The following is a 17,096-nucleotide window of genomic DNA, read 5'->3' as shown; positions in this document are numbered from 1 at the left end:
TGCATCAAAATACATTCATGGTGTCTCACAAGATGAGACCTACTTTAATTACTTCCCATTAAACAATAACACATGTGTGGGTGTATTCAGGTGACTTATACTGAAGCAGTATAAAAGTAGATCCCACAAGGGCACAATGTAGCCCAATGAGTATGTAAAAAGTATATATCTGTTACTCAAATGTAGTCAGTTTTACACTTATTGGGCTTTAGTTATTTGTGTTTTGATCATGCATTTCATTTTGTCTTGTGGTAAGAATACACTCTTTACTAGAGAAAAGGAATAACCCCAGCCCAGACGTTAAGAGTCATCTTGGAAAATATCACAAAAAAGAGAAATTAATTTACCCAGAATTTAGCACACGATTAGCCTATTTCCCTTGACCAATAACTAAGCTAATTAGGAGGTCACATATGAAGACACAGACATATAGGCATACATTGTCTATGCCTATGTTTTGTTTTCACTCCTCAAGTTAAATGTTGAACAAAACACAGAAAGATAAACTAGGATGCGCAAACTTAAGTATTCAGTTGCCAGTTCAAAAGCAACTGGAAAAGCCTCTTTACCCAACACCCCTGAGGGACAGAAGTCTTGTTTCCTCTGCAGCAGCCGGACAGAGAACACACACCAAGGGCTGAAGCCTGGATTGACTTCTTTCGTAGGTGGTTCTTAAGAATTTGTCAGGTCATGTGCCAAAGCTCAGCTCCTTCATCTCTGGCAGAAGAACCTCATGAGCAAAGTTTCAGATTTCGGATGAGATGTCACAGCTTTCAAGCACCAGCACTTCTCTACCTAATGGCTCCTTCCTTTGGCTGCTCTTCTCTTTAAGAATCATCAGCACATCCAAAGACTGTTGGGAAACTGTTATTAAAAATTATGTGGACTCCTGAGGGCAGGTGTGTGTATCATTATCTTCAACCCTCCAGTGCCTAGGATTATGAAACCACCTCAAACAGGGACGTCAAGAAGACACACATGCATATCTGCATGCTTTGCTAGCCTCCACAAACACCTTTTTAATGCACTATTTGTACTCAAGACAATAGTCACAGTTAAGAACAGCAGTCTTAAGATTGAACAGAAAATGGTAAATAATCATTATCTTTTCTTCATGGTGGATATTAATTAGTTGATGCATATTAGCTACCACATACAATATTATGTTGTGTACTAATTAATAACTTGACATTTGCATATAAAATAATCACCATAAGTCTAGCAATCATCTGTCCCCAAAGTTATTACGATATTATTGGCCATATTCCTTACGCTGTATATTACATCCCCACAGCTTTTTTATTTTATAACTTAACCTTTTAAGGTTAAGTTATAAAATAAACTTAACCTTTTCCCACCCACCATGCCCCCCAGCAACCATCCGTTTGTTCTCTATATCTTTGAGTTTGCGTTTTGTTTTGTTTTGTTTAGATTCCACATATAAGTGAGATCATATGGTATTTGTCTTTCTCTGACTTATTTCACTTAGCATAATACCCCCTAGATCCAACTATGTTGTCACACACATTTACGACTTGAGATTCAGATGTTCACTTGCTTCATATGAACTATACTAGAGTTTAGTTTTGAACCTCAGAGCTTAAACCCTGCGCATTATAAAATTTGCTCCTATAGATAATGTAGAGAGGCATATATGACCATACTACATACTAATCGTCAAAGTACAGTTCTTTCTTAGGTCCAGATACATTATAAATTGCTTCATGTCTATAGCCTTGCGTAAAGGCCATAAGAGATCCAGTACTCCAGACCATACTGCAACATAAAAGCCAAGTGATATTAGAAGGTGCCAACTTCATTTTAAGTAAAGATTCAAAAAGCAGAGAGACTGGCAAAAGTATAACAGTACTGAGCAATAACGTGTGTATATATAATACATATACATATGTATACATAAAAATTCTAAATATATATAACTATCCCTCAGTGGAATCATGAATTAATCTTTCAACACAGATAGTAGTAAAATATTTTTAATAAAACCCTTGTCAGAATGAAATAGTTTTGTAAGCTGCAAGAGTTTAGTATAATAATAAATGCTACATTAATGGGGTTAGTTATTTCAGCACATTTAACACCATGTAGAGCGGCAACATTTAGTCATTTGTGAGAAAGATCCTGCTACTCACTTCCTGGAATGCATTCATTTGTATCTGGTTCCTGATCTGCTTTTTGATCTACTCAGAAGAGCAACATTGAGAATAAATACCATTTTAACAGAAAGATGAAAGAGACACGAAAATAAAGCTCAAATGTCAGTTTCACTACTAAGACTGCAGAATACATCTGACAGTTTTTCAGCTTGCTTTCCTCCATTCCCCAGTGCAATTCTTCATTAGCCTCTTTGAGGTCTCCTGTTCAAGTAAATATCCAACATCCAGCACAGGAGATGTGCAGTGTCTTTCCTCTCACTCAATAAGCCACAGCATGGAAAATGGAACGAACACTGTACTAGGAGTGGTGAAGCTGAGATGCCCGTCCCCACCCTCCCACTGACTGACTAGCTACAAGAGCTTAGACAGATCACCTAATTTCTCTGAGCTTTTCTCTGTAAAATGAAGATAAAAATCACTGCCCCACCTACTTCAGTGAGGTGGTTGTAAACATAAAATGAGAACGACAAAACGATTACATAAAAGTAAGGAATGACCTTTGAAGAGCTCTGTTGCTGCATTTTACATGAGAAAGCTCAGTTAATATACATTTTTATCATTATAGTGCAGGCAACTTAGAAAACAAAATTCTAGCATACAAGTATAAATTATATTTATGTTTGCATAAATGCTGAACCATAAAAATCAGACTCATTTCCATCCCTCCCACCACTATTACCCTATTCATTTTATAACTGAACCAAGTAACACCTGATCCATTGACAAGCTGCAAGACCTCCTGGCTCCTAAAAATTCAGCATCAGTTAATTTCACCCTTGGTCTATACTTAGTTATTTACTTGAGAAGAGGCAGGATCCCCACTCTTGTTCTGGGACCCTTTCCTTTGACCTTAAATCTTTACCAGTTACACCTAGAGAGATCTAAATGCTGAGACTTGAGAATCAAATATAGGAATAACTTAACCCAGGAACCCACTCCACTCTCCCTGCCTTCACAAGGAGTTTTGCAAGTCAGAGTAGCAAAAATCTGTTCATACCCATAGAAATACAATTTCCTATTTTTAGAAACCCTCGCTTCCCAAGGGTCTCTGATGAGATCCTCACAACAGTATCACCAGCAGAAACCTTAAGAATACAAGCAGTATTAAATGCACCAAGTCAGAACCATTTTATAATAACTTAGGCACAATTCATCACATAGCAGCAAATGACGTTCTTCTATTTCTCTAACAGCTGCATCCCGGTGACTGCCCAAACCATCCCAGAACCTAATACACAGACAGACATGCAAATACATAAAGATATTTACCATCTTCAGCACTACGCACTAATTCTTCTGGCAGATTATCTACTTTTGCTTGATCTGTGCAGGAGAAATTAACAAATGGTTAAAACGACTGACCCTTGCCGAGAAAGAACAGTGAGATTGTCCCTGGAAGCCCCCGGAGTTGGAAGCAATTAGTCAAGATGCGGTGAGGGGTGCAACCAAGATGTCTTCCCCAAAATACTTTCCCTTTAGATTAGCTAGTTGAGCCAGTGCCATAGCGGGAGCTCCCATTTCAGCCCCGATGCAGCTTACATCAGCACACTGCTGCACACGGACTCCCAAGGGTTAGAGGGTTAGCTCAGAGCAAGCAATCGGCTGGCAGCAGGAGAAAGCACAAGGCTGCAACAGCCTCTTTATTCTTCTGGAAAGGGTAAGATGCTAGCCATGACTAACACCTTCTCAAACCCATGGTCATTAACAAATATTTCTGTGCGTGCATCATCATTTGTGTATGCCTCTGGGAGCCTTGCTTGGGAAGTCAACTGAAGAGATGTAACTGGGGACCAGCTGCTAAGTGGAATCTTGGCAGGCTCGTGTGAGAGTGGGTATCGGTATTTGGAAAGGAGCATGCAGGAATACCCGTCAGCTGATGGTGTTTTTTATTTTAACTCTGCGCATTCCTGAGTACTTTAGAGCTGCACCATGGAAATAGCCACATGCTTCTCAGGCAAGAGGTCTGCCAAATTGGACAATTGTTGCTGAGTTTTGGGGGTTTTTTTTCCCCTCAGGGCCCATCACTAACATCAGGAAGAACAATCAGGGCTGTCCAACAAAGGACTGGACTCGCCTTCTCTGGAAGCATTCAGGCGGATGTGGGGGGTTGGCCACCTGTTAAGGGGGCTTTAGAGGGAATTCCTGCACTGGGGGGAGTTTGGAATGGGTGACCTTCAAGGTCCCTTCCAACCCTGAGATTCCAAGATCTTTGGTAGGGTGAGGACTGCATTCCAAACTGGGACTCTATTGCCCCCAGAGCCCTGAAAATCTCTGAATTTTAAGAATTGTTTAGTGGCGTAGTTTTTTCTTTTTTAAAATCTGAGTTTTCAGTCTCAATTGCAGATGCGTAAAAATATTCTAAACATGACAATGGTCAATTTTAATCATATGAGTTTGGCAGTGGTTAACTTGCACTAAGTTTTCGCATGACCATCTATAATCCCAGGGGTGCATTTTAGCTTAAAAATATTAAGAACAAAACCCCAAGAAGTCACAATCTCTAAGTCCCTATATACATTATGCTGTATGTTAGTACTCTAGAAATCCTTCACCAGTTAAAGCAGCAGCCAGTGGGGAACAGTGTGCCTGAAGTGTTGCATGTCAGATAGCCTTTGGGCTTATAATTCCACTATCCAAAAGAAATGCATGAAAAGGGATAAAAGAGAAAGCAAAGTCCTTGAAGCCAGGGACTAATTCATCTCTATATCATGCAAAAATTCATCAGACATCCAACACTGTCATATGTAACATGGTCTCTTCATAAATGCTCTTGTTAATAGCCTGTTGATTTTGAGTCCCAGCTCTCCTGTATGATAGGAAGCAAACTACTTTACCTCTGTGAACTTCACTTTCCTCATCTGTAAAATGGGAGTAACAATTTGTCCCTCACAGGGTTGCCTATGCCAGTTAAATGGGAAAATGCATGTAAAACACTTAGCCAAGTCCTGGCACACAGTGTTCAATCAATGTTAGCTATTACCACTAGAACCACTAGCTACCACATTCTTTTAAAATTCACTGTACTTGAATAAACACTCAAACTGGGATTCTTCAAGGAAACCTAGTATTCTAGTAACCAAACCTCACGCGTTATTTTAAAAGCAAAGTTCCAGCCACTTTAGGCTGAGCCTCTTCAGCTCACTTGGGAAAAGTTATTCTCATCTGTTAACCCCCCTTTAGGGTTTTCAGTGCACAACAGCATGCAGTGAGGCCACAGAAGAGCACATACGCATTTTTAAGCTGAGATGGGGGCATGAACAGTGGGGCAAACTTTATTCTCACTTGATGAATCTGATGCAATATCTTCTAGACTTTTGGAAGGCATTTTCCTAGCAGCACTCCTTTCCAAAGTTTTCAAAACAGGACTGGGTTCTTCTTCTGAACCTGTTGCAAGACAAAACCGATGAATACTGCACAAAAGAAAAAAGAAAACAACCAAACTCTTAATAATCAATGGACACTGAAATGGTAGGTTGAAAGGAGGCATTATGCCATAAGCCTCTATACTTTTATTCACTCTATGAAGCACTCCAACAGAAGAAAATAAAATTTCTCCACTAAAGAATATTAGTATATTCTTTAAATAACTTTCCTGGTCAAGAAATATTTGTAAGCATAAATGATACAGAAACAAGATTAACAAGATTCCCACATTAATAGAAATGTGCTCTCTTAGTCTTTTACACCTCTATTTTAGGCACATGATTTGTTCTGTGCCAGACTTTGAATCTTTCCCCTTCACTTCTAGCTTTTGAAGACAGCCACAAAATAGTTTTAGGAGCATTAAAATAATTAGCTGAAAACCATAGAAGGCAGGATTCAGATGTTTTAACATCTGTGTATAATTGGGTACACAGATGGGTGAATTCTCCAGATCAACAAATGTAGGCTTTTTGGGTTTCATGAACTGGTGAAATTTCCAACAAAATGTTGGGTAATGACATGAGGTAGTCAACTTTTTATTTTACTAAGGCATTTGGGGGGGGGGAGGTCTCTATTATCTACTAATGCCTTTATTTTATAAAAGGAAAGGCATTTTAGGACCACAAGGGAAAAAAAAAAAGGAAGAAAAACCGCATAACCAGAAAATAAGAACAGTTCTTTAAAAACATCTAATTTTATAAAAGTTTTTCTCTAGATAGTCCTTAATTGCTCCATTTTGACAGTGGAAACTCCATCATGGATAAGCCCTGGTCTGAGTACTCTCATTCATCACTGTTGTAGTCTCAGTGACTAGAACAGTGGCTGGCAACAGGCACTTCGAAAATGTTTGCTAAATCAACGAATGATTCCATTAATGAGTCGATGAATTTGGGAACTACTTCTCTAGACAATACTTTCCTGAAATGCATCCCAGTTCTGCCCAATGTTAATAGGCATTCTCCAGTAAATGGATCCTAAGATGAATTAGATTTGGGACGCTCTGTGTTCAAACTTAAATGGTTTCTTACTGCAGACCTTCTTAGTGACTTTAATATGCTTTAGTGTACTAATCATGTGCACGATCTCCCAGCATTCCCTCCCCCTTTTTAAAGGAACATACTGAGGTATTGGTTGGTTAAGAGCTCAGCCACAAGTCAAACATGTTAGGCTGCTCATCAAAGTTATGGTGCCTTGTTGTCAGGTTCTTCCCTACTCTCACTCCACCCCCACCCATTTATTTAAAAAATAATAATTTAGGTTAGAAGATACAAAACTATGTACTATTTTATACCTCCTACTTGGCTTATAATTTTAAAATATCTTCTCTGGGCTCTGTCTGGGTGGTTATTTATATTGATTATTTCTTTTTTAGATAGGCTTTTTTGCTGTTCAATCAGTTACGCTGGTATACTTTAACACAGCCATATACATTAAGCAATAGTCTGTAAAGTAAGTGCAAATTTACAAGCCCTTCGCCTCCTATAGGTCAATTTGGCCCAGTAACTCATGGGGTAGCTTAGTAAAAGTGTACTTCAACAAGTTTAAGATGTTGCCTTAACACTCTTGCATATGTCTGGTTTGAGAGACTGGTATTTCATTTTCCTTTTCTCACCAGTTATAAATGTTAAAGGGGCTTCAGCTTGATTACTTAGGATTAAAGGTGGATTCTTTGGTCACTTTTCAATAATAGGCCCTACAGCTACTTGCAAAGGAGCCCAAACCTCACCAATCAGCCACTCAGTAAAGCTCATTTGTTCTCATTGAGACTGAAGGGAGCCAGAAAATGACAAATTCTATTAATTTTCTACTAAGGAAGGTGATCAACATTAGTCGTTGTGCAACTTTGGTTAAAATGTTCCAGCCAGAGAGCATCCTTTATCATTTCATCATTCTAATCAGCTAACTTCTAATCCCTATTTGTCCCTGGGTTTCTCTCCCAAAATAGCCAGGTTGCTCAGAATAGCAAACTGAGACAAGCCCTATCTTTTATAGCCTGGCTGAAACCAGAAGCCCAAGTCCACTTAGGTGAATATGATAATTGATTAAGATCTCCATCCACTTAGCTAAGGCTGGAGCCAAAGAAATGCAGCAGGCCAGGCAATGCCCTTATAGGTGGAATCAGGTGAGGTCATCAGACTGAGGCATACCCTAGAAGGGGAGGATCCTGCAGATAATTGCAAACAAGAGGGAGAGAGTGGCAACAGAAACACCACAGCCCAAGGTATCTCAGGGAAACTTCTAGCCTTGCACTTTGTTCCTGGTACTTAGCCACTAATGTGGTAAACTACTGTTCTTAAAAGGGAAATGTGTGACCAATATGGGAGTTTCTTGCCACAAATCTTACTAGAGACTCCTGTATGGACTGCCAATTAGGAAATTCTAATTAGCTCCAAGAGAAAAGCACACTTGGATGTTTTAGAGGTACTCTCTAAACCCCAAAAGTTCTTTAAAAAATATTTTTGAAACCTAAAAATTCTATCACTGATCAGTGAGAATAAAGTCAGATTCTGAAACACTGCCTGATGGGTAAAGCTATCTCTATGTAACTCATTTGATTAAAGAAGATAAAAGGAAATGTAGTTTTTTATTAAGAAAATCTAGGGAGAACTGAAGTACAAAGAAGAATTTAGTTCTATTTGGGATTGTCAAATTAATCCCAATTCTAAAAACTACACCATCCTTTATGTCAGCATTACATAAATCAACTCATTAACCAATCAGTTAAAAACTTCAAAATGCTCGCTGGAGGTATTTCTGCAGCTTTCTGCCTTAGAACTGATGTTTCCATCTGAAATATCAGAGTCAGAGAAACCTTCCTTTTCTTCCTTTTTCTCTTGTCTCTTATATGGTGATGCCAGAATCAATTCAACTTTACTTATTTTTGTAGAGTTTTCTTTGTCTGTCAGGAGAGGAATGGGTTGCCTATTTCTGGGCACGTTCATTGCTTCAGGAGCCTCTTTGAAACCAAGCTCCTGAAAAGCCCCTTCTCAAACTACTGCAACCTCACTTTCATAATTCCTGTCCTCTGGGGGTTTTATAGTTTCAGTGGTCCCTATTTCATGGTCCACAGAAAGTTGTGAGGTTCCAGGGATCTCAACCCCACTTTCAAAACCACAGAGATCTATTGGTAAATCAGCCAGCTTTGTCTCGTCCCAACACTTTATCACGTTGCCTGACTTGAGATTTGAAAACATTACTTTTAAGTTTCATTTCCGAGGCCTTTGAGGCTGTCCAGTAAAAAGAGGGCACTTTCCCCAAGAACCTGGCCTGCTTTGACTGTGAAGGCTCCTCCTCAGGAGTTTCTTCCTTCACTGACACTTGGAGCTGATAAGAAGGACCGTTAGATGATTCTTTAAGGAGTTTCTCAAAGCCAATCTCAAAAGCACTCCCAGTAATTGATGGAGCCTCAGGCTTTTCTACTGTTTCTTTTATTTCCTTAGGATGGAATTCAGAAGCAGCCTGCCTGGGCACCTCAGTACTACCTATTAACTTTGATGAATAAAGGGTCCCTGTATCACTGTCATATTTTGAGCAGGGGGTTTCAATTGTTTCCTTCAGTAGTTTTTCTAAGACAGCACTGAATTCAAGGAGCTCTGATTTAGGTTGAATAATTGTTTCCCTCACAGTTTCTGTCACTTCCCGAGATAACTCTTTGCCATCCTGAGCAACAGTAGAAGCAGATGAGCTAAGGGTTTGCTCTGATGGAGGCATTTGGGCAGCTAAATAAGATCCAACTTTATGAGTTTTATCAGGAACTACACTGAAGGAATACAAATCCTTTCTGTCTGGAACTATGCTGTCCATCGTAGTCTGTGATGGGATAACTCCCAGAGAATTTGAGGGGCTACCTTCTACCTGCACGCCTTCAGGAAATTCTGCTTTTACTCCTCCAGAAACTACTTCCCTCCCAACTGGATAAGTCAACAAAGCTTCTCTAAGTAGCTTTTGTAATACAGACTTTACATCATTCAGTGCAGGTTTGGGTAGAAGAAGAACTTTTTCTACAGTCTCAGAAATTCCCTTTGAGAAGGTAGTGCCTTATTCTGAGGAACAAGATGAGCATCCTTAGAAGAAGGCACACCTTGGGGAGTGTTGGCCACATCCCCAAAAGAACCCTTTCTGTGGTGATAGGAAGGTTGATCCAATGGGTAAGAACCTTCTGCAGCCATCTGAAACAAGTTCTCCGTGTTTAGCTGGCACTCACCGCTTTGAGCTTTCTGGGAGAGAGCTGAATTTCCCAAAGTTCCTGCCTCTGGAAAAGCAGCTAGTATCTCTCTCTGATAGGCTGATGTGTTCTGACTCCACTCTATCCCTTTTTCATAAACTCTACTCTCTTCAGACTCAGAGTCGATCCTAGTGGTTGCCGGTTCACATTTGGTTTGCGAGGAAGAGGGTGGAGGTCCAGTTGCTTCCTTCAGGAGTTTGTCTAGACTAGCAGTCAAAGTGTTCGAATTGACCTTTGGAGGAGCTACTGTTTTGTCTATATGCTCATTAATGATCTCCTTAGGTCTTTCGGCTTCTTCCTCGGTATCAGCAAAGTCTGTCTTTCGAGGCCATGTCCTATTTTCAGAAATACCTGGTTCGAGCGCTTGTTTTTTATGAACTTTTCCACCACAGGGCTGGATGACTGGTGACGAGGCTTCTGAAAGCAGCTTCTGTAAGCTGTCATTAAACGCGTCTCTGTAGTCTTTAGAGAAAACACTTGTTTTCACGAGGGATTCTTGAATCTCTTGAATCTCTCGGTCAGAGTAATCCTTTTCTTCCTTGAACACTGGAGTAACAAACCCTTCTGTATTTTTTCCCATGTTTTCCTTTGATGACTCATATCCTGGCAACTGATGAGTGGACTTTCTGGGTGGTCTCAATGGAAATGTGGTTTCATTTGGTAACACCTGGAGTGTGCCCTTTGAATTTAATTTCTCTATTTCCTCTCTTTCCGGAACTTTTTTCTGGCTTAGAAGCGTCTCTCTTTCATGGGTATTTTTTCCTGATGATTTAATGTCACTAAATTCTTCGCGTTTCTGGCTATTAAAAGGCACAGGATTTTTTTGGCTTGTGGTAGTATTCTTCTCAATATTATCTTGACTGTTTGGATTGGCTCCTAAGTCCCAAAACTTTCTCAAATTCTCAAATTGAGAGTGATTATAGACCTGTTCTGTATTGGGTTCATCCATTCTTTCTTTTAGGGATATAACTTTAAAGTTGCGATTCCATTCACCAATCAGAGATCTGTCTTTCTCCAAAGAGGTATGTATTTCACTCCCAACATTTGAAGGAAGTTGCAGTGGTGGAAAAGTAATGTCCTTTTCACAATGCAAACTGTCTGTCACTGGTAATCTTCTTATAGGCTCAGTTGTCTTACTCTGAAACAGAGACACTTTACCTGGTTGGCCAGCTGAAGGATCATTTTTGGATGGACCTGATATTTGGGGCCTGGTCTCTTTAGTTTTATTTGAGGAATAAAAATGGCAGAGATGGGCTGCTTGACCATCCTTATCTAGGACCACTTGTTTGGCAGTGACTTGATTATTATATTTACTACAGCCTGTAGATAAATTGTCCATGGACTTCACAGGCTGATATGCTTTAGCAGAAAGTCGTTCCTGACAAAATGAAGATGTCGGTTCTTTATGAGTTAAGTTAGCAGTAGCTTTCTCACCTTCCCAAAAGGATATTCTGTCACTCACTCTTCTGTATTTCTCTCTTTGCACTTGGTTTTGGGGAACCTCACCTGCTTCTTGTAGTTGGACCTTAGGCTCCTTCCAAGGAGATTTATTGTTGGTAGCCTCAGGGGGTGACTCAACAGTCTCTGATTCTGAAGAAGCTTTTAGGATGTAACTATCTCTTCCTTTGCTCTCTCTCTCTGCCTTCACGTTGTCTTTCAAACTCCATTGTTCGATAACTGTTGAAGAGTCAAAATTCACTTCTGACTTTCTTCTATTTTTTTCATAAACACAAAGCTTGGGCTCTTCTTCACCTAAACTGTCAACATCCTTAGTGTTGCATGGAACTTGGTCTTCTGCATGAGATCCTTTGCAAACACTGTAGGAGTAGTTATTGGTTGGAGGAAGTACCCCAATTCCTTCTCCTACGTTTTTTGAACCTTGGCTATAGTCCACAGTTTTACTCTCTTGATTTGGACTGGAGATTTCAAATGGTTGCAGTATGCCTGGACTTTCCTTGCCTTGTGGGGACAAATTAATAGATTTGGGTTTGATATTCACATTTTTGCCATTTCCAAAAGGCATATTTTCCTCTACCTGGAATGTTGAATCAGATCTCACAGGTGTCAATTGAACTTTGGTGGATAACAGAGCCTTTGAGTCATTTTCTTTTTGACTGGTATCACCTGTCACCAAGGCAACAGCAATCCGTGACTTTGAGTCTGTTTTTTCTTTGGGCTCTATTTCTTGGGAATATTCGAGAGATGATTTCTTGTCATCTGAATGAGAACTTCGGTTAAACCAGTCTAGGACTTTAGATATGGAATCATCGGTTGTCTTCCTTATCTCAGTGGCATGTGGACCAGAGCATGAGGACGTCTTAGCTTTTAGGGACTTGAGAAGAGGGGGCTTACCTTGCTGATGGTCTCTAGAACTGAGATCTGGCACCTGAGATGACTCAGGCTCAACGTGAGACAGTTCATCTGCAACATAGAAATGCTTTTCTAAATAAGAAAAGAGAATGTTTAAAGAATTATTATTCAATCACTCACATTACCTTTTAAAAAGGCACTTTGTATTTACATTTTCTACACCATTAGCTGTTTATATCAGCATTTATCTGGAGTTATAATGTAAACCATCCTAAATAAGATATTCTACCAAAGATGCCCTATAACAGTAAAGGAAGGTAAACGTAGGCCCCTGGAAGTATGGGATGTAAGCCGAATTGGGGAATTTCTTTCAAGTGTCTGTTTTATTCTAAAACATCAAGTAGATTTTGTATTCTGACCTGTGTTACATTTTAAACATTAATTTTTCTCAAAGCTTTGCATAAAATAGACACTCCAGGAAGATACATCATGTTGATTTTATGACGCCACCTATCTACTGGCCCACTCATAAACCCTAGAGAGGGCTTATACTCAAGTTCGAGAAACACAGACTTAGGAGATTTCAGAAGTTAGAAAAACAACGTTCAAGGAAGATTAAACAAGGAGCTCCCTCCAAAACATCAGAATGGCACAAGAAGGATATTAGCATCCAAGGGCCTTACTCCTGGTTTACTGAACCAGAATCTCTGAAGATGGGGCCCAGGAATCTTTCCTACCAGCTATCCCAGTAGTTGTTTTGCATACTTCAGTTTGAGGACCATGGTCTCAAGAGGCTCCCCCATGATCCCCTATTTCCCTTCTACAATCTGTAAGCTGGAGATAGTCTCTGTGAGACAAAGTAAAATGAGGACTGATGGAGAATGGGATTTCTACCTGTTCCCTGATGTTTGCCAACCAACGGCTAGGAGGCTAGGGAAGGACACTTAAATTCTTTCTAGTCTACCAAGAAAGTAGGGAGAAATTATACTCCAATAAAGATGTTAAAAAAAAAAAAAGAAAAAGTAGGGAGAGACCTTTCTGAGCCTTATTCACAGGGCACATGGCACATGTGGATGAGGGAACTCAGGCATTCTTTCCCTTTAGCTAAGACTAAAGGTGTCTCAGCATTTCTTGCTCTTCCTTATAAATGCTAAGCTACACAATACATGTTCTTGAAAATTACATGAGCTGAATTTTTATGACATTAGCTACATCTGAAATGCACCAGAGGAGATGTCAGTTAATAAAATTATCTCTTTGATTTTAATCATCAACTCTGGCTAAATGCTAAAACAACAAAGGCTTATACAATAATTGGCACATAGTGGATATTGGTTTCCTTTCATAACTACACATTATACTATTAAATATATGTCAGTAATGATAAAGTTCCTTTGAGAAATCTTTAAGAATTCTTTGTTAGTCTGTTTAACAGAAGACTAATAATGAAAAAAATGCTTGTACTACACTGTTAGTGAAAAAAAAAGCAGTCTGGACAGTATAAACATAATTTAAATTATATCCATGCCTGAAAATTATTGGAAGGTCCTACAATTAAACATTAGTGATAGTTAGTGCTGGGTGATATCACAGATGATAATTGTTTTGTTCTGTATGCATTTCTTCTTTTCAAATGTTTTTACACTTTTCAAATTAAAGTATATTACTTAAAAATAAGAAGAGTTTAAAATTTTGATGCCAGATAATGTTTTGTTTCCTTTGAGGAATTCTTTTGTTTTCTTCCAGTATAATATAATGAGTGTGATAATGACTGTCCTAAAGCTCAGAGCTCAAGTCAAACCCTTATAATTCACACAATTAGAGTTTACCATTCTTTTTTGGTCCTGATTTTCTTCTTATGCTCCATTATTTACTTGTATATATTTCTGTGGTAAGCAGGGGGGAAAGCAGGGCATTAATGAGTAAGCAGAACTTTGTATATAAGCTCTGAGACCAGAAGGCCTGTCTGTCAACCAAAATGGGGTTAGCTGATGACGGCTTCTCCCCAGACTTCACGGTGAGCTGAGATTGAGATTTAAAAATCAGAAAGCAAAAATAAATAGTTAATACAAAATTATAAAGGTAGTCTGTGGAAAAGCAGGTGCACTTTGAAAATCAGGAAAGGTTTACCATTTTTCTTCTATGGATTATAACAAAGGAAAATATTACCAAAGAAATTTTTTTCATCTTTTGGATAAACATTTAAGTAAGCATCACCCAATTATTTGCTAATGTTTATTCAAACTTTAGTAGTTTCCTTAAAATGAGTTCCTTTATATCTTGAAGAAGCTAATTTTTAATTTTTTTTAAAAAAATATTCTCTTCTGTTCAAATGATTTAAAATACCCAGGGAGAGGGGTGATGGAAATGCTTTGTCCTTTAAGAAGTGGATTGATTTGAATAAGTATGAAAGCGTACGGCTGAGCAAAAGTGACTCAGGGTCAACTTAATATCGACTAATAAGGGAGGAGGAGAGTAAATGAGTTAGAAACTTGACTGTTGCTACTATAAATTTTCCTGACTATAAAAATTATCATAGAGTTAGTTTAGGACTTAGTGAAGATGGGAGAGAGTACACAAAATGATTTTTCCCATTGCTTCTGTTTTAAAACATAAGAATTGTGAAGTAATCATATAGGCATAGGAAAGCAGTTTGAGGCATCCCCTGAGAGTTCTAAGACCTTCAAGAGAGGACTAGTCAGCTAGTTAGCAGGAAAAAGCAGTACTCTCATTGCCTCTCAGCTCACACCAGCTGAAGGAGAAAGTTCCTTCAGAGCATTTAAAGTCTAAGAACAAATGGATGGAGGCCCTGGGCAGGCCAAAGTATGAGGCTTTTTCATAGTAAGAATTTAAAGTCTAGTTTCCCATCCTTTGAGGCTAAGAAGGTGACGGTTCTCCTGAAATTAAAAGAGAAACCGAAGTTTGGTTAAATCATAATTGATAAATTTGCATTAGGTGAGTAATAATATATTTACTCTGTACAAAGGTATTAGCATATGTTTATTTCTCACTCTGTATATACACCTTGATTTAACTCAAAGTGCTATAATTTGTTTAGTTAAATTATTGATATGATTTTTTTTTTTTTTGGATTAAGCATAATGTGCCGGAAAGTGTGCTATCCTGGTTCTTTTAGTTATTGGTGATTGAGGAAAACATGCAAACCCATTAAGAGGCATAAACATTCCCCAGTGGCATCCGCTTGAATTTTAGCGGGAATACCTAGAAAGCAAAATGGGTTTCTACCAGGCTGGCTGGCTGGCCTGGCCATTCCAAGCCCACTGGCTCAGTTTTTAGAGCCTGGTAGTGACGAATCTCTTACCAGCAGGGCTTCTGGACAATTTTGATTCAAGCCTTGACAATTCTGATGAGTTAGCTTTGTGTTCATTGATGGTGTGTGAATTCTCAGTGGACTGTGCTCTTGTAGTTAAAACTTCTTTGGGAGAATGGTGCTCATTCATTGGAAAGGAACCAGAAGTCGTTGGCTGATGCGTTTCATTTTTTGATGTACTTGGGCTTGAGGCTGATGGCTGAAAAAGCGAAGGCTTTCTGTATTGGGAAGGCTTAGGATCATTGCAAAACTCATCTATGTCCCCTGCATCTTCTGTTCCATTCTTCAATCTGTCAGATTCTAAAACACTAAATTCTCCTACTTCCCGGCCATGGACTAGCCCCAGACTCTGTGGGAGTTCATCCTTCACTGCAGAGAATCTCACGTGCTTTAATGGCTCCAGTGAGTTTGAGGAGGAGTCATCTTCTAAAGAATGCTCCTTCTCAGAAATTCTCTCATGGATGGTTAGGCCAGGTGACACAATTTTGCTTTTGGGTTCAACGTCCTGAGGAAAACGAACAGTTTCTGAGTCTGTGCTACTGGAACTGGAATTGCGTTTCAGGATCCCTCTTGGAGCCCCTCTTGTGTTCAGGGAGTCTGTCCTTTGTCTAGGAAAAGACTGGTTATCATCTTGCTTTAAGTCATGCGATTTATAGATCATTTTCCTGGCTGTGGGGATTGGAGCCTTGATTTGGGATCCATTCTCAGGGCCTGGAAAAGTCTGCTTTGTTTTCTCTAACTTTTGGCTTGAAATATCCAGGATAGATGACTCTTCTTTGGACTCTGACAATTCACCTGAAAAGTAAAACATATTAGATGATATACCAAATGCAGAATAACTCTGTAATTTAAAACACCTATCATAAACTTAATCTACATTTAGCAAAAACACTAAGTATTAAAGACAATGAAGCATGAAGCATAAATACAGACCTAATTAAAAAGCCTTAAAAAATTCATGCATGAACATCATTAAATATAAGATTGGTGTGCTTTACATACATACATAGTTTGTGGTATTTTATACTCAATAAAAATTTTTTTTAAAAAAGAAACTTTAAAAATTCCTCAAGGAGGGTAAAGAAAAAACACAGAAGTCACTTAAAAAAATTCACGTATGGAAACCAGAAAAGGGAGCTCAATTTTTTAAAATCTCAATACCTAAAACAAAAATTAATTCTGTTAAAAAGTTAAAAAAAACAGGTAATGTTCCAGTGACTTCTTTTCTGTAAAGCATTTTATGCTATCTAAAGTGTATCCAATGGAGAAGAAAAATACACTAATATTAAAACAGGCTAATTGAAACTCCTAACTCTACTGTTTGTTAATTTTCTACCCCTTGTCCAATCTTTGATGCTTGTGGAATCTTCTTACAGTTGCTTTTGAAGAGATTAAATTGTCTAATGTTTCTTCTTAATGGTGAGAATGGTAAAATTCCCTAAGAGGCAGACTTCAATCAGTTAAGCAACAAATCTGATCAAATGCTCCTGGAAGACTGGGCTGATAATTACAGATTAGAGGATTGTAACATTGTCAAGTGGTCTTTTTATCTTGAGGCAAACTCTCCATTTTAAACAGAGAACTGTGTCTGTACCTGGTAGACATCCAATAAAGACTGTTAAATGAATGACTG

General features: G+C 38.7%; 1 protein-coding gene across 1 annotated transcript in view; it reads right to left on the bottom strand.

Moving 5' to 3' along the window:
- The window catches only part of SYTL2 (synaptotagmin like 2), a 63,249-nt gene that overhangs the window by 17,141 nt on the left and 29,012 nt on the right, over window positions 1–17,096 (bottom strand). The window contains 8 exon segments of the mRNA XM_082661247.1: window positions 2,151–2,198; window positions 3,444–3,497; window positions 5,457–5,552; window positions 8,335–8,584; window positions 8,588–8,738; window positions 8,740–9,613; window positions 9,616–12,243; window positions 15,455–16,258. Coding sequence (XP_082517373.1) covers window positions 2,151–2,198; window positions 3,444–3,497; window positions 5,457–5,552; window positions 8,335–8,584; window positions 8,588–8,738; window positions 8,740–9,613; window positions 9,616–12,243; window positions 15,455–16,258 — 4,905 coding nt within the window.

The sequence above is a fragment of the Grampus griseus genome, assembly GCF_964374135.1.
Source record: "Grampus griseus genome assembly, chromosome: 8".
Classification (NCBI taxonomy): domain Eukaryota; kingdom Metazoa; phylum Chordata; class Mammalia; order Artiodactyla; family Delphinidae; genus Grampus; species Grampus griseus.
This window is presented reverse-complemented; position numbering and strand designations above follow the sequence as displayed.